At 40.7% G+C, this 27,417-nt stretch overlaps 2 protein-coding genes and 1 pseudogene across 3 annotated transcripts; all 3 read right to left on the minus strand.

Moving 5' to 3' along the window:
- Positions 1-7,546: 7,546 nt before the first annotated feature.
- Positions 7,547-8,502, minus strand: LOC145501062 (uncharacterized). Of its 2 annotated transcripts, XM_081480624.1 has the most exons (2): positions 7,680-8,502; positions 7,547-7,638 (listed from the first exon to the last, which is right to left on the minus strand). In XM_081480624.1, exons 1-2 carry the CDS (start codon positions 8,500-8,502, stop codon positions 7,550-7,552), a joined length of 912 nt encoding a protein of 303 aa, XP_081336750.1. In that variant the 3' UTR covers positions 7,547-7,549. The 2 variants fall into 2 exon arrangements, with proteins under 2 accessions (XP_081336750.1, XP_081336751.1); XM_081480625.1 differs by having other exon boundaries at positions 7,547-8,502.
- A 1,792-nt stretch (positions 8,503-10,294) lies between these two features.
- LOC145501006 (uncharacterized) lies at positions 10,295-11,841 on the minus strand. The gene has a single exon (XM_081480574.1). It carries the CDS (start codon positions 11,837-11,839, stop codon positions 10,295-10,297), a length of 1,545 nt encoding a protein of 514 aa, XP_081336700.1. The 5' UTR covers positions 11,840-11,841.
- A 10,803-nt stretch (positions 11,842-22,644) lies between these two features.
- Positions 22,645-27,250, minus strand: LOC145501056 (uncharacterized; annotated as a pseudogene).
- Positions 27,251-27,417: the final 167 nt, after the last annotated feature.

Raw genomic sequence — 27,417 nt, forward strand, 5'->3', positions numbered from 1 at the left:
ACTCCCACAGTGCTTTATCAACATCTGTGTTCTTTGTGGAACGGTACCTCTTCTTACTTGGTTACATGTTACTTTTGTATTGAGTAAGGATTGCCTCTATGTGTCAGGATTTTTTGTGCCTGTGTTCTACCTATGCCAAACTTTTCAGCAACTTTGCAGTAGCCTTTGTTGGGGTGATCTTTGGCATAGGTTATCACCTGGACTCTTTGTTCTAAACTTTAACAGTTCCTCTTTGCTGTTTCCTTTGATGCTGAAGTTCGCAGAGCTCTTTTTTGTGGTGTTACTCCACTTTGTGTGTTGCTGGACAGTGGAGTGGTCTGTGGCTCTGAAAGGCAATTTGCATTCACTTCACTGTTGTTGTGACACAACAAACACATGGATAGGCTGTGACCAGATTTCCAGTTAAGAGTTTCCTCAGGAAGAAACACTGTGCAATCTGGTCTGTTGTATATGGGCCCTTGAGAGATTACACAAATGTATTTGGTTTCGGTTTTGCCGCTGTGACAAAACCTCAAAGAAAACATTATTTCCAGTACTTTTAGTTTACATCGGTTTACAATCAGTTTACATCATGTAAGAAGTGATGTGACAAAGAGTACTGTATCTGACTTTTTTTGGGAACATGCCACTTGTTTCCTATTGGAGCAGTCTATGTCATGCCTAGTGCTAGTGTTAATGAAAGTCACTTAACAACTACCGATCTCCTTGTGAGTATTGATTTGAAGGCAACAGTTTTTTTTTGTGGTTGGCAGCAATGGAAACTGGTCAAAGAGGAATTTGACACGTGTTCCTGTTGACCATGTAACGTAACAATGATGTGACCATTTAATAGAGGCGAATTACAATAAAATTAGCCAATTGGGTAGTCCATAGGGTGACTGCATCCCCTTAACAGATGTGAGCACTAAATGGAGGTCAAATAAAAAGTAAATATGTCAAATGAATTTTGAGAATTTGAAAAGTGACTTCTTGATGGAGGTTTGACTGTAATTCCATTCTAGGTAAACTAGTGCAGGAATTCATTTCGGAAAGCACCATATTCCTTTTGGTTCTTGATTTGCAATACCTCATGACTCTAGTTACCATTCTCCATGGCTAGTTATCTAGCATAATGTATTTTACTGGAATTCATGCTTTAATTTTGATAGTTCTGTTATGTACACAAGCATCTTAACGGTTAAATGTGGCCGTAGAAATAAATGGGCCTTACACAATTACACAAAAGCTCTTGTGAACTTGAAAGTAAAAATTTAGCTTTACTTCATGATTTGTCATCATAGATAGACATCAGTCTGGTTTAAGAACAAAACAATATGTCACTAAAGCCTCTTCTTTTTGGCCTATTTAGGACGAACCAACTTGAGTATATTTTTTTGTGTGCACATCTTTAACAGGAGGATGATCAGGAAGAGGAATGCACCTCTTGAACTAACCCCTCGCCAAGTTTGAACTTTGGATAGGTGACTCTGATATACCTTGTGACATCTGTTCGCTCTTGTGAATCTTTTCTTAATGTTCAGGCTGGCCAATATATGTATGGGAAAATTGAGGAAGAGTGCAACATGGAAAGAAATTGACAAGTTAACTACCAGAAATTGACAATGTACAAGGAAATGGCAAATTCCTGTTCCTGATTCTTGGCTTAAAATTACTGCAGTTGTATTCTCTTTAGAGGAGGGAAAAAGTTAGCCACCTTCCTTTGCTTCACATCCATATCACTTAATCAAAGATGTAGTGTGTTTAACAACAAACATATTATAAGATTCAGGAACAGCTTGTTAACAGTCTGGAAAACCACCACTTACTAAATGGAGCTGCTTATCTTGGAAAAATGAAAAGGAGTGTTACCATAACCTAGATTGCAAAGATTCAATGCTACAGTACATGGTTGGTCTTTTTTTCAAACTCTCTTCTATGATTGGCTAGCACTTCAGGTGCCAGGGCTCAAGACTAGCTTAACTGTTTAACTTATTGACCTATTGGCTAGTGAAATGACAGACATTACTAGCCAAAAGTGTTTTTTCACTACTAAGATAGTTTGAATTCTGTCAGGAACTGTTGACTATTCTGATTTTTTTCTGGTTTTTCACCAGCCAAAGTGGTCAGTAGGAATGCTAAACCTGGTAGTCATAACCTAATTTTACTACTCCCAGGCTAGCTGGCTACCGTTTGTCTCAAGCCCTGGGTGCTCCTGAGAGCATGGTACATGTATGGCTTGTTGGAACTGACCTCTTTAAGAGCAACTTATTCCACTTTACTTCTGCAATCCTTGCCAGTGACAGCCTGCAAGTCATTGAGTAACAACTTGGGTTAAGTGAACTGTGGACAAGGATATTTGCCTGCTCACCAGTCGATAAAAGTCAACACAAATTTGGCCGTTTTTTTGGGTCAGATGGGAACTCCTCGTGTGCAGCTTGTGTTTTTACAGCTTTGATTATTTGGTGCTCTGACCACAGAATTCAAGCCACCTCTTTGCAATTTTTAGCAAGAAACTTATTTTGGTGCTTACCCTGGGCTTAAAATCACTTAATGGCTGGTGTATTATTTTAATAGGAGATTGCTTATTGGTGGTAATGAGTAAGCAATGAGTAAGTTTGGTTTGGATATTAGCTGCATTCTTCTGGATTAAACAGAAGGTCTAAAAATAACCACCCCCCCTATATGAGGTGATGGGGAACACATGCAGTAGCTGTGAATCCTTCTGGGTCCTTATCACAGGCAAATCTCCTTATCTGAGTTGCTGCACTTAATGTTGGAAAACAAATGGTTTCCATGGCAGTGCAGGTGGAATTATAAAATCCTTATGTTTCATACAAAGAATTAAAAAAATATAGGTTTAAAATAACTCTTTAATTCCATTAATTATTAAAGGTGTACAAGACACAAGAGAAACTGTTCAACAATCAATAGTATTGTTACAGTTTGAGAATCACAATATTGCAGAACTCTACAATATTGTCAAAGTATGAAACTTAAGATGAATGTGAAAATGCACAGAATCCCACATGGAGAAAATAATATAACATACGAAGTTTTCTTGCTGACTCTTTGTTATGTTAAATGCAGCGTTGACAATAACTTTGTAAAAGACATTTCAGCCAAAAATCTTTTGCCTTTGCAAGTTTAGATTGGCAGAGTAAGCAAAAGCTCTTTTTAATGGTTCATAGCTAGGGTGAATCAGGGGTTGGAAATTTGGTTAAGTGGTTTGTTGCATCATTCCTGATATCCAGCAGATTTTTAAAATTTACTTGTGTACATTCTTGCTTCATCAGCTTTCTACTTCAAGCTACTTTAGGTTTAGTAAAGATATTCTCCATTCAGGTTGTAAATTGTTAGCTTTTCATTTTATTCAGATTCTTTATCCTAAGCCAACCATGTGCAAAAAGTAAGTAAATAAGTAATGATTAATACCTTTATTTAACTGTCAAGCTAAAATAGCAGTTATAAAACCACCAATTGGGGCACTTTAACATAAAAATAACAAGTTCTAACTATGTTTAAAAGCTAAAAAAGTAAAAATAAAAGTTTTTTAAGCCATGTAAATAGCAACAGATCGTTAATTGTGTTTATTAGAGAACCAATTGAAAGATGGCAAACATACCTTTCCAAATTTTGTTTATTTTGCCTCTGATTGAAATTGCAACATTTAAATTTTCTTTTATGTTCTTTGCTCACACTGCCACTGGGAATATTCTTAGGAGAGAGAGATGGACTTGCTCTTCTTCATTTGCTGTGTTGCCTGGAATATACACCTATTAACCTATTAACCCTTGTTTCAGCACAACGTCTTTCTGACTTTCTTTGACTCGGTGATATTCTGTGTTCTTTAACTCTTTAGTCGATAGAGGACCCTCTAGGCCTCATGTCACTTTTCTCCCCATTTGGTTGTGGTTTTGGTTCCAAATTAGTGTTAGCATGTTAGCATGTTAGCAGTACTTGGACTAGCTTTCTCCAATATGAGAATGTTTCGCAATTGATAGGGTGTTCTACTTTGATTTGAACACAAATGTTGTGACATTTGAGGTGTTCTTTGTCAACTTTGGATTAGTCATTGGTTAAAGAATTTGTGGCCACTCAAATTCAGGCAAGCAAAGATAGTAAGAGTTAGAAAACAGGATGAGAGTGACTTTGGGGATTCATTACTCAAAAATATAAGAATCTCTGCGAGCAAATTTGGAATGTGCCTGGCTGGGAAGTTCCCCAGACAGGAAGGTTAAGAATGTTAAGACAGCTCAAAATGGTTCATCAAGTCCCTGTGGCTTGTTTTAGACAAAGGTTGTCAAGGAAGGAATAACCAGTTTAGATGACTTGGCTTACCTTAAGCATGAGCCTATTTTGAATGAATTAACCCTAAACAAGAAACATGTATATTATTTACAGTCACAATACCAACTGTGCAACATGTTTTACTTAGAACAGGGGTAGCCAATGCCGGACGCAATTCAAAACGATTACAATTCAACAAACCTTAGTCTAAAGAAATGGGAAGATGACACATGTAGACATAGGCAGCATTAAACTCGACCCTCAGACACCCCTAAAATTGTAGATATAGGGGCAGCAATGGGATTCTCTGCCTCAGTGACCTGTGTGATGTGCTTGATTTCTTTGATTTCCTTGTACAATGGAAGCTGGCATGGGTGTTTTCTCATTTTCTTAAGTAAAGTGACATAGTGAAAAGATAAATTACATGAACACTCTGTATATTGGTAGGACCTAGTAGTGCACTTTTCTTGATACTTGACAAATTTTTCAACTGAGCCATAATGAATTTTTCCTTGTCTTTCAGAAATGACGGTGAACTTATTTCTGGCTGTACAATGTCGTTCTCTCATAAAAGGAACTCTTGAACTCTGTAGCATTGATGTTTGCCCATCTAAAAACAAATATCTTGGAGACTGCCCTGCTGACAAGCTTGTTGTCGGACATGGCGCGTTTGATATAAGTAAAGAATGAAAGTTTAAAACAAACTTAATCTGTCTTTGCCGCGTCCTTTTCTGCGCACTTGGCACACAACACCTCTTCTTCTTCTTCTTCTGCAACCTCGTTGTCAAATGCTGCACTCAAAAGATCAGCGGTTGCGCAAATGACTGTTTTGTTTAAGTCGTACAACACATTTGAGATAGCAAAAAAGGTTAAGAAACAGACAAGAAACTTGGGAGCATGAACTGTGAACATGTTGATATATTCCACTCGGAAAAGTTTAAAACAAATTTATCTGTCTTTCCCGCTTGCTCTTTATTTCAATTTGGCTGCCTTTCTGGGAATTCCAGGCAAAAACTTTGTTTTGGTGAGTCCGCACACAGCACAATTCACTTTTAGCAGTCACTGGTTGCTTTTTGTAGCAACAATTTTTGCTGTTCCTCGGATGTTCGGCGTCACTCGCCCGTCTTTCACGCAGTAGGCTTCCATCTGAGTATATTTTCAAGAAGCTTTTCTCCAAACTGTGTTAATTTAATCTTCCTTCCCCGCGGCTTCTTCTTCTTCTTGTTCTTCTCTTCTTAATATTTCTGATAGTCTTCTTCTTCTTCTTGTGTTTCTCTTTGTCTTTCTCTTTCTTCTGCGCCCTTATCAGCAAACATTTCGTTGTAAAGCTGCATCACCTTTTTGACAGCATTTCTGGTAACCTCAAACCAAAACATCCCAATTCTGCCCATTGCAGCTGAAGAGATGAGAAAGTGTGCAAAGGATGGCTTCGACATCGTGGATATACATTGCACGCAAATGTTTAAAGCATTTTTCTTAATCCTTTTGGCCGTGTTGCACGAGCAGGTTCTGGCTCGACATTCATGGGCTCAGGTGCGGGCTCCGGCATTTTGAATTTGTCGAACGTGGGCTTGGCCATTGCCTTGAGCTCTTCACATTTGTAATAGATCCCAAGTAGGGAAACGCCTATGCCGCCAATAGCGATCCATTGGTTGGCGCTGAGGCCGCCACTCTTTGGGCTTTTGCTCTTTGGGCTTTTGCTCTTTGGGCTTTCACCTTCCGTAGACGGGGCTGGCTCAGGGGCCTCTGTGGCAACTTTCGCTTCCTTTTCTGCGTGATAAGCCTCGGCCGCCTTCTTCTGTTCTTCCCGGGCCAACCGTGTTCTTTCGGCAACCATTTTTCTGGTGGCCACACGCTTGGGGTTTTTTACGTGCTGCATGGTTGCAGTTGGAGTTGTCACTTGCTGTGTGACATCGGTGGCAGGTGCTGCCTTGGTCTCGACCTGAGGCGCGCTCTCGGATTGTTCGGTAGACATTCTGAAGCGAACCATATATATAAGCAAATGAAAAAAGTTTAATTGTTAACAATTTGTCGGCAAGCCCTCAGCAGTTGTTGATGAATGCTGACCGGTTATTCTGCAGTTGCTGATCCGGGTACTTCATCAACGCCCTCAAGCGGATAGCTGTGTTCATCACGAGAACGGTGGATCTCCGGCAACTGTGGACTGAAATCAACATGTTTTGTGGTGATCAGCACCGCATTGGCCGCAGCAAGAAACTGGCCGCACTTCAAAGCAAGGTTGCTGGCCAGATTGGAGAGCTCTTTGTTCAAGATGTAGTCGTTTCTGAGTTCTCTTTGGTAAGCGTCGACGTCTTTGATGTTAACGACCATTCCGACCACTTTGGTTGCAAGAAAAATGAAGATGTCGATCAGGCTTTCTGTTGTCTTTGAGCCCACGTAAGTCTCATAGCGTTTGATGAATTTCTCGACCTCTTTGTCGCTCAAGTGCTTCACAGGCTCGTGGGTCAACTGCACTCCGATGGCCTCTTTGGCTCTGCCTGTGGACACTAGCACGGCCAGCTGCTCGCAAAGAGCAGGAATGTCAGGTCCGGTGGCGGTGGTTGAAACAACGCCACCTGCTGGACCGGCTCGGGCTCGGTTTGAAGAAGGTTCATAACGTCTGCTAACGCGGCGTCTTCTCCAACCATTGTGCAAGGCTATATACAACTTTGATTTTTTTATTCAAATAACTTTACCCTGTACGGGTGGTGAAGTGAGAACACAAGATAAGAGAACTTTCGCTCTTTCAGCTTTGAAACCAGACCTTTGTACTCATCCAGGGGGAGCTCGCCGGCATAATCATCGAAGATGGCTTTTGTTGTCCTGGCCAAGGGGGTGTAAAAGAGGACGATCGCCGCTACGTTCTCCCAGAAGGAAGATATTATGCCGGTCAACTTCTGGGTCAGCGCCCAAACGCTGATGCCCATATGTCGGACAGAAAAGGCGAGATTCACCAGCTCGCCTGTACGCCCTTTCACATCTTTGGAGGCCGCACAGTCGTCGAGGATTATGAGCGTGTTGGTGCCCTCGGAAAGCCATCTCACGAGCTTCAACCACTTTTCCACGGTGTGCTGCTTGCAGACTATCACATCCATTCTTGGATCGTTTTTGCCAAGCCGGTGGTAGGTCTTGTGCGTGAACGTCGGGCAGATGAGCACGATGTAGTTGAACTTTCCACGGAAAGGGCCGTAGATCTGGTCCACCACGAACCTTGATTTGCCTGAATTTGTTGGCCCCATGATGAGAGCGTTGAAGGGTATCTTGCTGGGGTCCATGTTCATATTCAATTCTGTACAGAGTCCAGCTGTCTGTCCATAATGTTGAACTGGGAGTCGGCGATGACGAATACGTGGCAGTTCATGTTGCCTGAGCCTTCGCTTTCCGCCCGATTTCCAGCTGGACGCTGTCTGTACTGTTCACAAGGCGCTTGCCGCTTCCATGCATTTCTTGGTCCGCCATGGAGCGCATATCAATCAGAAGCCCGAAATTGTCTCCGGTGTAAAACTTTGTCGCATCCATGTGCTTGGTTTTATTTTTTTCCTTCACAAAGAAACGTTGGGCCTCTTCGCACATGTCCTTGCCTTCAATGCCGTTGTTATAAATCATGTTGGGCGGGCCGTTGATCGTGACGCTGACTTTCGTCAGATCTGGGAAGATGTATTTTTCTGAATCTCTGGCTCCATCGGTATAAGGCTCTATGGAAAGTAGCAGGAGGGCTTTTAGCGACCTTTTTCGGGCGTCGACTTTGATGTTCTTCCTCGTGTCGGTGTCTTTTTTGAAGATCACCACTTCGGAACGCATCATGTGGTCATAGGCGAACTCTTTTCCGCTGGAGTATTCGCTGTACGCCTCGTCCGCCAGAGTCTTGCTGTGGATCATTTCGTACTCGAGCTGGATGTTCGTCAGCTTGTATTTCAGCTGGGTTGTATCAGTTCCAATGACCACATGTTCAGCTTCAGCAAGGGTTACTTTGAATACGAGGTCGTTGTAAAGGGCCTGGGGGTAGAAAACACTGTGATCGGTTAGGATCTGATGGTCAAGCCTGATCCGGTACTTGCTTCCGTACACCTCATTCAGCTTGTTTTCAGCGGCAACGCCCGAGGTTTTCTCGTCTCCTGCGCCTGAGCAGATCTTGCATAGGTCCTCGCTCTGAATCCCCTCGAGGATCATGCCATCTCGCTTTTCCTGCGAAAGGAAAAGGTCATCAAAGATTCTGTAGATTCCGTAGCCAACCATGTCTTGCAGGGTAATGCCTCCGAACTTCCTGTGCAGCCTGTCAACGAGCACCCGCGTGACGTTCTGGACAAGGAAGTTGTTGGCGTGCCCTTCAGAAAGGTCAATGTTAAAGATAAGCGCTAGCAAGCCCGGCACCAGAACCTCGTTCACGTTCAGCTTCGGCACTGAAACATACAGCGTATCACCGGGTTTGGCTTCAGTGCAGGAAAAGGTGATCCGCTTGACCGTGTGCTCGGCCTGCTGTACGTTGCGCAAAGGTTCTCTGGAACTGACATTGTATAATATGCCGGCGATTATTTCTAATTTGAAAAATATCAGGTTTGAAATATATCGCTATGTCGGCCGAAGGCAGTGGCGAATTTGGTTACAAAGACCCGGACCTTGACAATCAGCTTGACCATGACTCTGATGATGGCGAACAAGAGGTCGACACAACCGGTCCTTTTCAGCCAGGCGCGGCATCCACTCCATACCAACCTGGCGACCCCTACCACGGGGGCGAACAAACGGAAATGCGTACTATGCTGCACGAGCAGTCTGGCCTGCCTGACACTTCTTATACCAAGACATTTGGGGGAGAAGATATCCCTTTGCTTGAACCTGATCCGGAACGGAAATTCATCATAGACCGGCTAAAAAGCCAATTTTCCAAATTTAAAGAGAGTAGTTTTGCAGTTATGAAAGGTACCAAAGGGAAAACCAAGGGTCAAATTGTTGCTGTAGGTATGGGTGGAGGTGAGTACTAGATTATGAAAAAAGACGGGACAGACTTCACGAAAAGTTTTTTAGAAAGGTTTAAAGACAAACTTGGGCCTAGAACTTCAGTTGTCATTGAAGAAGACCGGGATACTGTCAGAGAAATGAAACAAAGACTGAAAGAAGCTGAAAACCAACTGCAACAGGCAGAAACACTCTCTTCGCAAAGAGAAGAAGAAAAGAAAGAAGTTGAAGATCTGAGACGTAAAATCGGGCAAACTGATGCTAAGATCGATGCCATTCAGGATGAACAAGGCTCGAAATATCAAACCGATCTCGAAAACAAGAAAAAAGAATTGGATTCACTTACAAAACAAGCAAAAAAACAAGAAAAAGAACAAGCCAAGGTTGATAGACTCAGGGCCAGCATTGCTGCAAAAGAAAGTGAAACAAACGCCATGGAAGAAAGGTACAACCAAACAAAACCGTTGGACGCCCTGAGAGAGCAGGAAAGCGAGCTACAGCACCAAAACAAGGAAGACCAGGTGATCATCCAAGATGAGAATGCCTCGCCCTCCGAAAAAGAAGCCGCAGAAGGCAGAGTGGCAGAAAGAAACGAGGAGCTCGCGTGTTTGCAAACTCAGATCGTGGAAAGGGAAAGGGGGCGGCCTCTCTTGGAAAGGGTCAAAGAGATCTTCAAAAAATATGGTGTGACCTTGACTGCTATTCTTCTCGCTGCCGGGACCACAATCGGAGCTGTCATTGGGGTCCTCACCAGAGGTTTGAAAGCCACCGGCAAAGCTTTGGGGAATGGCCTCAAAGATATTGCCGTGAAACTCGGTTCTCTGCTGCCCAGGCTGATTGGCTCGATCGTGAGCTTCCTGTTCAAAGCCGCCAGCCAAGTCGTCAGATTTCTGGCCGAGCACACCTGGCTGCTTATTCTTGCCGCAGTGGCATTTTTGTTCAAACAATATTTTAAGAAGCAGCGTTAACTTACTGCCAAGCCATGAACAGCAACGCCGATAATCCAACTACACCGACAATTACCACCGTTTTGTTAATTTTGTGTTGCGGTGTTTTATCTGGAGCCGTGGGCTCAATTTTTTTGCGCCGTTGGCTGTGCTTGTTTAGTTTCAGTCGAAGCTGGTTTCCTTGATTCGGCTGTTGCGGCTTTGTGTATCGGGTTGGACGGGTGGCTGTTGGGTAGGTTGACTTTTGACGGGCCACCTGCCATGAGTTTGAGCCCAGATTTTTTTGTGTCTGGGTGTATCTTGTTGTTCACCCCCAGTTTCATCCCAGACACCGCCTGTTTCAGCTTGTTGTTGTAACCGATCGTGCTTGCAGTGTTGATAATCATTTGTGCGGGCATGAGCCAGGACATGGGGGCTACAGCGAGATTGAGCCTGACTTTCGCTTGGTCCACCGCGAGCTGGTACCTTTGCATGCTCGCGGCCAGGTCGGGCTGTGTGATCGTGCTTTCCATCAACACCAAGAACTCGCTCTGGGCTTCTCTTGCTCGACCACCAGAACTGAGAATGCTGCTGCAGACGTTGACTTGCGCGCCTAGGACACAGTAAACGAAAGCCTCGATTGACTGGTTGATTCTCGACAAGCCCGTCTGCGTCAAACCGTTCGCGGTGTTGGGTGCAAACCAGTTGAACTGCCGATCTCCAAAAACATCAGGCCGTATGAACTCAATAAGGTCCCCCTTAATCAGTTTTCCACCTTCGTCGCTGAACTTGTTCCAATCAGGATACTTGTAATCTGTTTTTGTTGGCGATTGCCCCCAAGGCTTAACATACAACACCCCCAAACCACTATTTGCGCCCGAAGTAAACCTAAAGTCGCTTGAGGGGTCTATTCGGAATTCGCCGCATATCCTTTTGTACGAAGCGATGTCGTAATGATTATTCATCTGGTCGAACGTCAGGTCTCTGGGCAAAGCACTTATGCTCTGAACACCTTCTAGCTGGTACAAAATGCACCTGACCGTGAAATACACGTGGAAGATATAGAAAGCTCTTATCTGCGGGGGGAGATTCATCCCACTGTCAAAGATTTCGCGAGAAACTCCACACCCCTGTGTCATGCAGAAAACCGCAAAGTTGAGCTGTTGTGGCCAATATTTCATGTCAGGCCCTCCTAACCAGTGTTTTGATTCGGTTCCAGATGTGCGTTTGAGTTTGGTGTCTTGAAATATTTCTTGGAATTTTGTTGTGAAATATTGGTCGGGCGTGATGTATATTTGGATTGCATCGTCGAATATTTTCTTCAAGCTTGGCGCTTTGCCGTCGAAAGGTACCACAGGGATGGCCAATGAAACTTTTGAACCAAGTGGCGACAGCTGGTAAGGAAAACCACCGCTGTCTCCCAAACTGAGCTCTTTCATTTCGGCGCTCCAATATTTCCTGTCTGAGCTGAAGACGCTTTGAAACGCATCTTTGCTTTCTTCGAAAAACACCTCGGCAGTTACATTTTTTTCACGGTCAATCATTGCTTGTGAAATGAACCTGCTTTTGTCCGCTTTTGGAAAGCGGTTTAAAAAGTTTGTCCACGCCTTTTTCTTCATAGCATCTTTTTTCAAAAACTGGGGATCATCAAACCCGGGATCTTGACAGATATCGTTCCACATATTTGCCATATTATTTGGACACAATTTTATTTGTTGAATATAAAATGGTTGTTCTCACTATTGTCACACAACAGAACGGAGGAACAATATATTTTGAAAAACCAATACCGAAAGTGCATTTCATGAAACTCATTTCTTGCAGTTTGTACAACAGCTGGGACACTTTGAAAAAAGAAGGTTCGGCCACCCTGGGAGTTAAAAACAAAGATAAAGCTTTATCAGTTAGTAAATTACTCCCAGGGCATTATAGTTTAGAAAGATTGTCAAAAGAAATAGACGGTCTGTTCGCCAAATATCAATATAAAGAGTTGCAAACAGCAATAAACCAACCTGTTGGCCAGCTTGTAATCAGAAATTTTGGGGCTGGGGCAAAACCAATTGAACTTGATCGCGATTTAGCCGATTTGCTTGGTATTGGGCAAAAGTGGTTGCCTATAACCTTTGTAAAACGGCTTACAGCTCCAACGACATATTTTATTCATTGTAATTTGATCGACAAACAAAAGAATCTGTTCAATGACAAAAGGTCAGATGTATTAGCCTTGTTTGATGTCAAAGTGGAGCCTTATGAAAAAGTAAGCTATCAGGCTTCTCGGCAACAGGTTTTGCGAGACTGCTCTACAGGCGAGTCCGTAAATAGCATCACCATTAGCGTCAAAGATGAAGATGGTGAACTCTTTGATTTCAAGGGTTTCCCACTTCTTTTTGAATTAGAGTTAAATTAAATTTCTTTATATACGCAATGTCTTCGGCAAATCTGTTGCCACCAAGCGCGCCGCCTGCCAAGCCACTATATCCAGTGGTGGCGGAGCCTTCTCAAAATTTCCACTTGCAGAAGGTCAATGAGATTTCCAACACTTTAGCCGGTGAGGTCCACCACTATCGCCTTGTTGGCAAAAAATACAAACACGCGAGGAAGTTTGTTAATTGGGGTGCTGCCGGCTCAAGTATTCTCTTGGCAGCGTTTTCCAGCACGAGTTTTGGCTCCGCTCTGTCTGTGGTTGGCCTGCCAGCTGCAGTTCCTCTTGGCGGCGCTGCTGGATGCTTCGCTCTCATTTCGTCGGGGCTGATAATCGCCAGCAAAAAGTTCGACTCGAAAATAAAGAAGCGTCAAGAGATCACCACGCTCGCCGTTGCCAAGCGGGACACCGTCAACAGACTTCTCTCAAACGCTTTGAACAACAACGCGGTGTCTTCGCATAAGTTCGACACCATCCTTTCTGAGTTTCAACAATACAACTTTCTGAAAGATCAGGTCCGTGCAAGGATGCTTCGCCAGCCATCAACGAGAAAGCTTCCTGATGTTGATGTCCAGAAACTGGAAACTGGAGAATGAGTTGAAGTTGAAGCGGAAATGATAAAAAAAATAACAGCAACCCCCGCTTCGAACTAAGTTTTAGAAACAGACGGTTTCATTTGCACGTAATATGAACATGATTGTCTGCTTCCACTTGTTTGCGTTTCTTGTGAATGAATATTTCACACCTGAGTGGCAAAAAGAGGCACGCGATATTATGCATGAAGTCGTCGCTGCGATGGTTGAGGCACAAGCCCAATGGTTAAGTGCGGCCAGTTAGAAAGTGGCCGCTTTTGATATGTAACATCATGGAGAACCATCCGTGGAAAAGTCCTGCAAGTATCGAGGCAGAAAAAAATGGAAAGAACTTCAACAAGACTTTGAAGAAGTGAATAAATCAAAGCAAATTTATGAAAAAGAAAAAGAGTTTTTTGAAAAATTCTTCCGAATTATCCGATTTGGCAGTGGGATAAAAGAAGAGCATAAAAAAGAACTGATTTTGAGAATAAAGTCTGATTTACAAGAAAAGTTGGAAACATTTCAGTCAAAGCAGCGTAAATACGAGAAAAGTGTTCCATCTTTTAGAGTCTTTAGCTATTGAGTTGTTGAGATATTGGGAATTGTTTTTGCAGATGGTGTACCACGCCTGAGTGCCAAAAATAGGCTCGCGAAGTCGTTGCAGCAATGGTTGAGGCGGGTGAGGTTTTTTAATAATAACGCTCCCCGCCAAAAAGGAACCACTCGTGCCAGTCATAACTGTCCCAGGAGCATACTTTTAAAAAATTCTTGTACTCAGGGCTGGCTTCAACAAGAGGTATTATCGGCTGTCTTAGCGTTGCTTTATGAACAGTTCCCTCCTTTTCGAAACAGGGGAAACAGCACTCCTCGAAATAACAGTCCGGATATTCGAAACAAATAACCATCGGCACAATCTGCTGCTTGAATGCGCAGAATGGCAGTTTTAGAATATTCTCGTGTAACTTGCCCCACCCCATTTCGTTTTTTTCCTTAATTTTATCGTGATGTACTCCTTGAGAATCATCTCACGAAGCTCTTGAGGGAGATTTTGGATGGCCTCAGAAAGTCCGCCGGCAGCCATGTCGGCATATACACTGTGCATATACTTGTTCAATACGAAAATTTTTCAGGTGCACTTTTGAATAAACTATTGATTACGGACGTTGCAGCTTTGCTGGACCCACTATTTCGCCATTTTTTACTGCTGCGCTGTTGTGTTACATACACACACCGTTCTGGCGCAGCGTTCATGCAGCACACTGTGTCCTTGTCGAAAATTTGGTTTCAACAACTGCCGTTCTTGCACACACACATATATAGTGGGGGTTCTGGTCATAAGCGAACGCACACAGTGCAAGCGCAGAGCAACTCCGAATCTTCAGATGAGGAGTTGTGCTTGCGCTTGCACTGTGCGGAGCGCTGCACCAGAACCCCCACTATATGTGTGTAATCAGATAGCCTACGAATCATCGGGCAGCTGCCAAAGATCATGAGCTTTGTCTTTTCAGGGTTGAGCAGAAGACAATTATCAAAACACCAGTTAGAAATTAGATGTAAATCCTTTTGGATAGTGTCCTTTGCTTCGTCAGCGTCACCAACTTTGAAAGACAAAAAAAGTTTGGTGGTCTTCGACAGTGGAAACATCTTCAAGTACCATTTCCTGCTTCAACATTTCCTTGGCTCGCCAGCCGTTGCTCGATCTTTTGAGGACTTCAGCATGTGTTTTATTGTTTTTATCATGCTCCTCCCTGAGCTTCTTGTTTTCCTCGGCAACTTTTCTGTTGCTTGTTATCACTCCCTCTAGTAATACCAAGCATTCATTGGAAAAATTAGCTCAGATGTTGGTGAGTTCATCAACTCCCTTTGCCATGATTCTCGATCTCCTGCTTGTTGACTAGGTGAGTGACTAGGTATTGGTGGGCTATTGTACACTGTAAAGTCAACTCAAATGTTGCAGATATTGAAAGAAGGAAAAACAATTTGCAATCTTGGAGAAGACAAGAACGTAGCTGACAACCTCAAAGAGTAACAACACTCACCGAAAAAGCCCTCCAATTTATTTGAACTACTGTTCTTAGCTTGATGTGTGCCTCAATCCAGTGCTTTATGTGATCACTAACAGCAGCCAATGCCAAAGTTCCAGTACAATTATTAACCCAAAACTCAAGTCTCCTCCACCAGTCTTGATCTTCGGCAGAAGATTAGGTCAAAGAAGATTGAAATTACTCTTCCCTGTGATAGTTTGAATAGGTAAGTTCCATTTATTCTTGGATACTTAACAGTCCTAATTAGTCGCTTCACATGTCTTCAGAAGCTTTCCGAGCACATGGACAAGTTTTTGACTCCTGAAGTAAGCTTCAATAACCTAAGATCAGCATGCTCTTATCATCAGTGTATATATTAAATACAGTATACATCCAAGTGTGTGGTGCTTGGTCCAGCTAGAAAGCTAGTGGCTAGTTATAATGAAAGCCCAAGTGTTATCCATCCAAACCCTGGGGCATTGGAAGGGAAATATATAACCCATTTAAACTACTTTTTCTTCTAGTTGTAGTGACCAAATTATACAAGTTTGTACACAAGGGGTGCTTACCATTACTAAGAAAAAACTGGCCACATTGACTTTGAATGATACAGAAAATTTCTGATTTTCTTGTTCCAAACAGAAACACTATAGTGCACTACCTCCTGAAGTAGTGCACAATTGCTTATTAATGGTTGATTTTACAGGTTTAAACTGTCTGATCCATTTGACTGGAGCACGTTTTCTATGTTCCTGATAATCTCGTCTAAACACTCAGGGGGTTGGGAGAATTCTCAAAAGTTATGCAAACCCGCAACTACGTCTGGTGTTTGCATAACTGGAATACTCCCTACCCTCCTCGTATTTAGATGAGGCTATGTAAACTATGTAAACACGGCAAAAGTTCTCTTCATGGCTGGTGAATTTTGCCTGTATGGCATTGTGGCCATACAGGCAATGTAGGTGACCATTTCTCACACCTGGTAACTTTGGATTTTGGAAAATTCTCTTTCTTTTATTCAAAAATAGAATTCCGAAATTTAGATTTCAGATTTTTTTGTTAGATTGTGATGCTTTTTACATTTCTCTGGTGATGGTATCTACATATTTGTATGGCATATCTTTCAGTTTATGGATTACAATGAGTAACCTCATTCATGCTTAGCAAATTTCAATTTTGGTTACTTTTTTGTGTATGTGGTGAAAATAGATTTTATTTATTATTAGGGTTTCACAATGTGAAATCTTGATGCTGGTACATTTTGTGAGTGATGTGCCAGATCTTTAAGTTGAGATATCGAGATGAGTGATACCAAAGTGAGAATTGATTTTGGGTTGTGTTTGTTTTAATTTATGTTGATCGCTATAGGATTTCATAGCGTGAGATCTTTAAGCTTATGCATCGAAGATGAGTGACCACTGACACTGATGTCAAATTAACACTGACTTAGATTTTAGCCTTAGTAAACTGAGGGATAGGTTTATGTACATCCGAGGACAAAACTTGTATTCATTTTACAGGTATTGGTATTAAACATTTGTTTCTGTTGCATTTTCTCTTAAAACTGCTATTGCGTTGCTAAAAAGTAATTTAAGTTGATATCAATGTATATTTCTCTGCTGTTTTAGCTTTATTAATAATGGTGAGAATAGCTGTTATTACAGTTGAGCCCACGGTACAGCGGTATTAGTTGCAGAGTGCACGAAAGCGAGGCTTTCGGGTCAACATTCCAGGGGAATACAAGCGCCATATGAGAAAACTTTGAGAAAAATAATAATAATTTTGGGTTCCTCTCCGGATTTTGCATTTTTCTCACAAGAAGAGAGGCTACAATTACTCAGTGGAAACTGCCCTCGTCATTTGACAAAGCCTAGGCTGAGATCGTGGCTTTCATACCATGTAGAAACAGCAAAAGATGGCAGTACTTCGAGTGACGTCTGCAAGCGTGAACTAATGTACAGGTGAGCAGTGGGATGTAAGATCTTTCTTCCTACTCAATTTTTGTGCAGGAATAACAGTTTTTTGCCCTCTCGAATGTATATAACGTTTTCTTTTTTGTAGAGTTGTGACTTACATAAAAACTGGATGGGAAAACAATTTCACTGAAAGTTGGAAACACTTTGCATCTGATGCGAAAAATAGTTGTTTCCTCGTCGAGCACGAGTTTTCCAAACACTCTACACGAGTTCCCACAGGCTGCAAACTGATGTTCCATCCACAGGGCTGAATTTCCACCATTCACAATTGAGAACATGATGAATCACTTCATTAAGAGAAAATCAGAAGATAATGAAGGCAATAAAGACTATAAGAATTTAAATTTAAATAGTAAGGCATTTGGACTATTCAGACATGGTCATGTACAAAATATCGAAGTTGCCACTATTGAAAATGGAGACGTGATCCATATAAAGTACAAGCTCAATGTTACCCTGATCAATTCCAGAGAGCAAGCTGGTGAGATCACCTATGCCTGCTGCAGTCAGGACCTAGTTTTGTAACATCCCAGAGATGCAGCTTTTTCAAAATTGTACTCCACTGAGAGTTGTTATTGTATACAGTAATACAGTAATGTAATACTTAAACTGAAAAAAATGCACCAATGTAAGCCTGTTATGTTAAGAAAAGAGTAAACAGGTTATTATATGATATAACTGAAATGAAGAAGAGAAAAATACATGTAGTTGTCCATTGATCATGGTGATGTGTAAATAAGCTGAAAATCTGCCAACACAAGACTTGAGGGCACACCCCTTTCACCCCACCCCTTCCCTACTGGAACTGGTAGCTTAGGTTAATGCTAACAAAAAGAGGATCTTGTGTGATTAAGAACAATGACATGTAGCATGTAGCCTTGTCCCATGTGTTCAACACAGTTATTCTGTATTTTACTATTACATATTTGAAGGCAGAGCTCATTTGCCACATCTTAATCAAGGAAGGTACTTTTTAAAGTAAATATGCTAATTACAACAATCTATTTATGAAACATGCAGTGCAACTGTGCTTGTAAGCTTCTTAACTCTACAAAGCCCCCTTCTAGTAAGATACCTCACCAAGGGCCTAGAGGCCTGAACCAAACCCTAGGGCACTAGATATAATAGGGGAAAAACTATCTAAAGGCAGACTTTTACTTTACAAGAGGTGGCAAAAAATTAGTGAACATTGCACACACAAAGAAAATCATGTCAATGAGGCCACTCTTGCATAGAGTTGTTGGAATAAAGTATAAAATATGGTAGTTCTTTATACATTCAATTGCATGTTCGACAGGAATTCTGAGGGTTGCAATCCTTTGGGTTGCCAGCATTTCCTGTTTAGTTAACTGTCCTGACTGATTCATGAAGGGAGGAACATTCACCTTGACACCTTTCAAGACTAACATTTCTTGAATATTGAACCCCCAATCTGCCATGACCTCGTCTCCTCGCTGTAATTTGTTGATAAAACCAGATTTACTGGTTATTTCCTTATCAGAAATACAGCCACCATAGAGATCTGAAATAAAACAAACACTGCCACTTGAAGTAATACAGACCAATGCCTTGAGGGTATTAGTGTTCTTGTAAGTTGAAAATGTGAGCTGTTGTGCTTCTGGGTTACTAGGTTTTTCTATGTACATTTCAGTTGCATCAATGATTACTGTTGTTCCCTTGTTCTTGTTTTTGAAGCATGCAGGCTTGTGTAACTCGATTATTTGTCAGTCAGGGAAGATGTCTAATTCTTTGAATCTGTAGTACATAAGCTTTTTCCAAGTAACAATAATTGTTACTTGGAGCTAAATCCTCCTCAAGTAGACAAACTTTGTAGCGACATAATACAAGGAAAAAATTCCTCGTCTACTGACAAGGTCCCTTTTGGGCCTGCCTTCTCTCTTTTTTGAGCATCATTTTGTTCAGTGTTGCTGTACACAAGTTTAGAGGCTGCATCCCTACCTAAAAAGCTAAGAACTATGCTGAAAACTCCATAGTTTGGAAACCCAGTATAGAATCTCAACAACTTTGAATTACTCTTAATATATCAATGTTAAAGAGACTTTGTTGGAACATGCTTTCCAACTCTTTCCTAAGCTCTCATTCTAGTTCAAGTTTTTTCATTTTTTCAATAAGTTCTTCTTCGAGTTCCTTCTTCTGAGCCTCTAAACATTCATTTAAGTGCCTCACTTCTTCTTCCTTTTCTTTAAGCTGCTCCATTAAAAGTTCTCTGCTTTTAACCGCCTCAGCTTTATCAGCAGTGACACTAGGAAATCCACATTCTTGACATGGAATATTAACAGATTCTAATTCAACTAAATTATCGACAGGGTTAGACAGAGTTCAGTACAACTTCGTCTTTGACTTGGTGCTTTGTTGTCTCACGTGCAGTGGAGCAATAAACAGGAGCTTTCCACCTTGACTTTTCCTCTGGTGAAAAACTGAATCTTGTAGGAACAGATCCACTTTTCAGATACCTTTTTCCTCCCACGCACCGCATAAAACAATCTTCAGAAAAGTGCTCACTGCAGAGGTAAGAATGTTTCAACACGGGAGGGTCTTTTCTCTTCATTTTACACAACCAAGTTCAAAGAAGCTTAGCATTGTTTATAGGTAAAGAATGCCACAACAGTTTTGAACTTTCGGGCTTGTTACTTCTGTTAACACATCCATAAGCAATGCAGCGCCTTACCATGTTTTTCATGACAGAATCAGGCGAGATGAACGACCAGATCCGCAAACACAAACAAAGAGAAAAGTCCACAGGTCAAAAGGACAGACAATTCTTTGTTGAGGTATTTTCGTTTGACCCAAAAGCCTTGCTTTCGCGTGCACTGAAAGTAACACCGCTGAAACGTGGGCTCAACTGTAATAACAGCTATTTATCAAGTTCTTCCACTCAAAGGAAGAAGTGTAATGGATAGATCTGTCTGGAAGAAACTCAGTAGATAGGAGTATTCTTGATAACTAAGCATGCTAGTAGGGCTCTCACAGAATTCAGTTCTACTAAAGTTATGGTTGTGTAGTTAATGTTACAAAACAATTCATTTTTCTTCCATCTTTTCCAGGCATCTCAAGGAAATTCATCAAGGCTTGGCAACTCCATTTAAGAGTGCCTGCCTGTAAAAAGCAGACAAATTCTTAATTTCGCGGCAAGGGTTGAAAATTCGATTTCGCTCATATTCTGATGGTAGATAGGCTAGGACATGACAAAAACTACTGGATAGTTTTTTTGGCAAAATATCCTTTTATTTCAAAGAAATATGCAAATAACCAAATTCCATTAAAATCGTCATTTGACGCACCATTTTATTAAACAAGTTTGAGAGCCTCACATGCAAAACCACATCATTCTTCCGTCTTTAAAATACTCAAATATTTTTGTGCAATGTTTAAATGTGTACTGGGTTGGTTTTAGGGAATGTTGCGTTGTCTTTTTGGGTGCAAAATAATTAAATTTCAAAGACATCTATTTCATTCACTTAAAAGTACTTCCTGAATATAATTAATTTTCACCATGTGCAAAACCCTCAAATGGATTAAGCTTCTGGTGGTTGAATTGCAGAAGGATGGTCTACAGATTCCTATAAAAATTTCTTCGGGCGAATGATTGTGAGCAATGCAAGAGCTTTTCAAAGTACGTCAAAAATGCAAATATTTGACCATCCGTCAAATTTCAATTTACGGGTTAGACCTATATTTTAGCATGCGCCACATGACTTGACCTATAATAAGTTGAAATAGACACATAGCTGATGATTTCGAAATGTTCTAACCTTATTTGTTGCAAAAGGCAGGTCCAAAGCTGATTTGACGTGTTTCTAATTGATCTCTCACCATTCGTCGCACATAAAGCAGAAGTTTGCTTTTGTTTACACAAGGTTAACGTCCGATGTACATCGCCAACTGTCAACCTGTTAATTGGTTGAATACCATGAATCTGTGACCATCTTTCTGCGCATATGAACATCACTGCATCTAATTAAAAATGGCTGAGTCATTTGTAGATAGTTGCTTGCTTTGTACTGCACCAAAATAATGTTTGATTGATTGCTGACCATTGCTGATAAGCATGTTGGCGCAGCACAATCTTACAGCCGTTATTTGTTTGTCATGCAATGCTGTCAGCATATGCTGCACATTTTGATCCATTTTGTATAGAGCACTCGCAGGATAAATGAAGCAATTTAATCATTGTTCATCTCTTCATATATATAATGATATGTGTATATTTATATAATCGTATTCTATAGTGTATGTGGCCTCAGTCCAAATCACGTTTGTTGTATGTTTTGATGTTTCAGACGACAGCTGATAAAGTTAGTGCCTGTACTCACTAGAATTTTAAAAAAATTGCCTGAAACAAATTATAGATCAATGAAGCAAGGACTAGCTGAAATAAAAATAGGAAATCACAACGTGTCTAATTCATGAGAAAAACAGACTAAATTTACTTAGTAATTACGTGAGTAAATAGCCCTGGCCATGCCATTTTATTTGGTGTATTTTGTTTGCCTAGTGGCGAGGCATTGGTATGTTTGTAACAGAAAATAGAGGACTGTTGTCAATACAGTTCAAAATTGTTGTCAGTAAAATATTGTAAATAAAACACCTCTTTACCGGTTACCTCCGCGGCCACCATTTGGTCGTTCTGATAAGGGTTTCATTATTGTCTTTACCCCTAATCCACAGCCACCCAAAATTTAAACACTTTGTTTTGGAAAGGGCAATGGCAGATAAGAGTCTGAAATTGAAGGTGCATGACGAGGGATAATTCAAATACACGTCTATCATGATTGTCTTGAATTGACTCCATGTTCACCAAGAAATTTATAACCCAATAGTGAAAAATTAAATATTCGAGATACACCAACCTCTATTTAAGTGGCTAGCCCCATTAAGTGGTCACCACCCATTTCCCCGGGGGTAGCCCACTGTATTACATGTAAACCAAAAATAATTGCACAGCATGAAAAGACTTAGGTATGAGGTTAGTGTTACAGTATTACGCAGAGCATGTAGGTAGCGGTGGTCGAGTAAAAGATAATAACAGGGACAATGGTAAACTATTCATTCTTCTCATTTCTTAATTTAATCTGTTCCTACTCAACACGATTGTGTGCTCCCAGTGGTTCCCAGCCTTACGGAGCCTTATGTATTAGGATAGAAATTGTCCTACCCCTACCCCCTAAAATGGGATGACAGTATTGCGTGACAAACAAGGAACTGCTACAAGCAAGGATTTAAGCCATCAAACCATGAGGATCAAACGTAATATTTTGGTGTAGAGCAAAGTAAGCAACTATCTACAAATGACTTACCCGTTTTTGACTTAGATGCAGTGGTGATCATATGTGTCGAAAGAGGGTCACAGATTCATGGTATTCGACCATTAAATAAGTTGACAATTGGCGATGTACATGGGACATTATGTAAACAAAAGGAACCTGCTTTATGTGCGACGAATGGTGAGAGAAACACGTCAAATCAGCTTTGGACCTGCCTTTTACAGCAAATAAGGTTGGAACAATTTGAAATTATCAGCTCTGTGTCTATTTCAACTTAACATTGGTCAAGTCATGTGGCGCAAGCTAAAATATACGTCTAACCCATAAATTGAAATTTGAGAGGGAATGGTCAAATATTTGCAGTTTTAACTTAATTTGAAAAGCTTTTGCGTCGCTCACAATCATTTTCCCAAATAAATTTTTACAGGAATCTGTAGATCATTCTTCTGCGATTCAACCACCAGAAGCTTGATCCATTTGAAGGTTTCGCACATGGTGAAAATTAATTATATACACGAAGTACTTTTAAGTGAATGAAACACGTCTTCGAAATTTAATTATTTTGCATCCAAAAAGACAACGCAAGATTCCCTAAAACCGACCCAGTACACATTTAAACATTGCACAAAACTATTTGAGTGTTTTAAAGACGGAAGAATGATGTGGTTTTGCATGTGAGGCTCTCAAACTTGTTTATTAAAATGGTGCGTCAAATCAGGATTTTAACGGAATTTGGTGATTTGCACATTTCTTTGAAATAAAAGGATATTTTGCCAAAAAAACTATCCAGTAGTTTTTGTCATACCCTAGCCTATCTACCATAGGAATATGAGCGAAACTGAATTTTCAACCCTTGCCACGAAATGAAGAATTTGTCTGATTTTTACAGGCAGGCACTCTTAAGTTGTAATAATTTGCACTCAATCATTTTCTTCAAGAGGAATTATGACAAAGTAAAATAACCGAAGAAATGTAGAATATTAAGTTTCGATACAGTAACTATCACACAGTACTGCAGAACCTGCAGCAGTTGATGCAATAGGGACTTCAAGATATGGTATGGCTAGGCTATAGTACAAAAAAACTTTCCAGTAGTTTTTGTCATGCCCCAGCCTATCTACTATGAAAATATGAGTGAAATCGAATTTTCGACCCTTGCTGAGTTATTTCCATTTTTATGGACAGGGACTCTTAACATAGAAATCTTTTGGGGAAATAAGCAAATTGAAAGAGTTTGATTCCAATGTCACATGTCAATTCTGTACATGCATCCAGCAATTAGAGCCAAATCAAAGCATAACCAAAAGCACAGCAAAACCAAATGATAATTACTGTTGTGGCTGTTATATCTGTTTCGCTATATTACTAATAGAGTGGAAGCCAAACTTGGTATGAACTTCAAAATTGTATGATTTTATTTTTTCACCATGGTATGAGTTTGACTAGGAAAAGATGGCAAGCAAGTAGAAAATGAATACAACAATAAGTGAAGGAAGATAGACAAAGGAAATAAGAAAACCATAACGAACACCACTTACAGAAATTCCACCAGAATGACAAAGTAGGAATAGAACAGATCCTGGATATGCCGCGCAATGCACAATTTGCTCCAACAGATTTGCTAGTTAACCTTTTTAAAAATAACGAAACCGTAGCTCTTAAGTTAGTACAAGTATACGCATGCAAAATGTAAACTATTTGTCCCGTAGGGAATGAAAACAATAGAAAGTACGCAAGAATGTTACAGTGGCTTGCTGTTTTTTCCTATCTGATTAGCCTTTCCCCATGACCATTTGCAAATTCAAGATGTATGATTGTATATATTTTTTGTTTTTAGTCTTGATTCACGCAGTTCATGTAGCATTATCTTCATGGGCCAAGACTGACTGCAAATAGAGATATTTGCAATATGAAGGAGGCCACGGTAATTGCAAAGTTGAAGACACCCTGTTTTGGATTGACAATCGAACAAGAGAGTTTTTTAATTTCTATCATGATCATGCTTGCAAACAATAATTAATGCTTAACTTAATTTAAGGCGATCATACTTTTTCACTAGATTGCAGTTCATTAATTTTCTTGGTGTTGATTTAAGCTCAACTGAAACTGATTTCTATAAATGAACATGTCTGATGATGGGAGACAGCAATTTTCTTTTTCCCCTCTTGTTCAAATTTGGCAGTAGCAAATCTGGAAAAGATTCTTTGAACAGGTGTAAATGAACATGGTCCTCCTGGCTAAAACTTGTTTTTGAAAACTTTGAAAGGATTACAATAACTATTTGTGTCCTGATTGGGTATATGCCATCTCATGCCAGCAAAGTAGTGTGTGAGATGATCATTTCCCAGCTTAATTGAATGGTAAAAGTAATACCGTGCAGTGCCAGCTGACACACAGCATGTTTCTTTCAGGTCTTGACCATTATTTGTGGGCCAGGATGCTAAAATTTGGCCTGAATGTATCCCTCTAGGTTACAGTTTAGACCCTAAGGTGGTAGACCAAATCTTTATAGAGCCGTACTTGTGTATGCTTTCCCCAAGATCACTTGGTACAATATCTCTGTTTCCGTACATGACTTGGTAAACTGATTTCAGCAGAGTCAAATCATCCTTGTCCAAGTGAAATAGTTTATAGCATGAAGGTGTGGTTACACCTGAGTAATTTCTCCAGTTTATGCCATCTAGTGATGCAGCTGACACAGTGTTATTAAACTTGTGATCTGTGGACCAGTCTGAAGGGGACACTTCTTCACCCCCATTGCTCCTCATTGCTTCCCAAACTTGTTGGTAAACGTAAATGCAGAAACTCATCTTGATACATTGTGGGTGGCGTCATCTCTTTCAAATACCTTGACTTTAGAAATTGCCTCATGAGCTGTAGTTCCACAGATCTTATCTTTGTCTGTGTGCTACCCAAAATACCATTGAAGTGTTTGAAACTAAAGCACCAAAAACTCGTAAGTGGTCCACGGTCAAGTATGACCTCTTTCAAATGGTTATGCAGAGGCATATTTGGTGTAATGACATGCTTGCCGTGCAAATTTCTCGACTGACTTGCAGAACTTTAGGATCAAACCATCGGCAATGTTCAGGTCGGTTTGGAAATAGCCAACTGGCAGAAGTATTTACAATCTAAAACAAACGTTTCCCAGCATCTAAAATGATCCTCCAGTAAGATGCCTTTAAGGCAATAAATAGTGTATATTAGTGTCCAATCTTTCCATTGTTCAGCTGTATATGAACCTAAATTACTGGATATTTGGGTTGGGAGCCTACCGATGTCATCAGGTACTTCTAATGGTTTGATTCTGTCCTCAATGTCTTTCAGTTGACTCAGGAAAAAGAATTTCATGTCGTTCCATAGATGGAACATCTTTTTGGCTGTCCCAAGAAAAAGATTTTGCATGGCATCAATGGTGCAAAATCTTATAATGTCGAAGTAGTCAAGATAAAGTAGGATGCTATAGTGCCTGATACCGCTTCTTTGACCCAGCAAATTTCGCTGGGCTTTTGTTTTGCACTTAGCAACTTTGACAGCTTGTGGAAGATGGTCTTGATTAGTATGGGACCTTCACAGGTTTTGATCAAATCTGGAATAATCCCCTTTTCCCAAAAGCCACCAGGAAATTGTTTTAAACAACATGAGCATCCAAATACTGCTGAGTGACTCTTAAATCCACAGATCTCTTGAGTTGCAGGAACATTAGAGGAAACGCACATAACTGCAGCATGGAACATTAAAGCAAATCTCCTTAGAGAAGACTTCAAATGGACGCCCTTCCACAAGGCTTTAAGTTCATACACCGCTGGCTCCAAAAACTCGTTCAGATCTTTAGGTTCACGATCAAGTGGAGGAACAACACCAATGACAATTCTGTTTTCCCATTTATATTGTTCAGCTCTTAGGAGATTTAAAGTTGCCAAATAAAATACCCAATTGAGTAATCTTTGCAACATATCATTGGTTGAAAGAAGTCAAAGTTTAGCATAGAGCCATAATTCCGAGGTTTCTTCAGGAATTCTGCTTCACTAACAGTATGAAACTCCTTTCATAAATTCCCATCATACACATCGGCAAGTATTTGTTCCCCACCTCTCTCTTCCTCCATAACTCGCAATTCGAGGCAAAGTTTTGCTGCTGGACAAATTTGTGAAGCTCTTTGCTAATGCTATTGGTGCAATAATACTTGATCAGGTAAAAACATGATTTCCCGTTTTGAAGAGCAACTTGTGTGAGAATAGTAGCAATACAGTTCATTTTCCTCCCTCTGGAGAAATAAGTGTTGCTACATGTTTTGGCTAACTTGTCGATTATTCACCGTTGTAAGTCAGGAATCGTATTTATACAGCTTCATTCATTTGGGGCAAGCCACAGAGTTATTAAATTATCTCTATCAAAATTCAGGAATTGTCTGATGAGGTAGAATGATCCAGGGAAGCTCAATATTATCTTCTCAAAAACTCCATGTGAGATTTCTATGCCCAGAACCTTGAGCCATGAAACAAGGAAGCAAAGCAACCAAGCCATCCCATTATCGATCAGATGGCAGGTCGCTTGCCAGATAAGCAGAAAATAAACAAACCAAAAGATCCGTGAATTAACTTTCTATAATGATATCTACCGGCGCTAAAACTCAGGAAGCGGCGGGGCACTCTCTGTCTCTGGACAACATCTCGGGCAGTACCCCGTTCCAGCTTTCTTCCCACTCGCAATCAGAACTTGACTTCTCGTCACTTTGATGATCATCACTGTTGCTGCTATCCAGATCTTCAGTTTCATCGTCATTTGAAGGAGAAGCTGTATCATTTTGGATGTGGTCTTTGGACAAAAGGGGTAGTTGGAGTAACCTGATCATCTTTGCTTTCAACTATTTGCATTTCTTTGGAATCCCAAAATTGTACTGATACATACTCGAAAGTGTCACAAGAATCTTGCAAGACATTCTGTGTATCTTCCACCATGTCCTTCCTATCCGCCATGTTGATTA

Source organism: Orbicella franksi, chromosome 10 (genome assembly GCF_964199315.1).
Source record: "Orbicella franksi chromosome 10, jaOrbFran1.1, whole genome shotgun sequence".
Taxonomy (NCBI): Eukaryota; Metazoa; Cnidaria; class Anthozoa; order Scleractinia; family Merulinidae; genus Orbicella; species Orbicella franksi.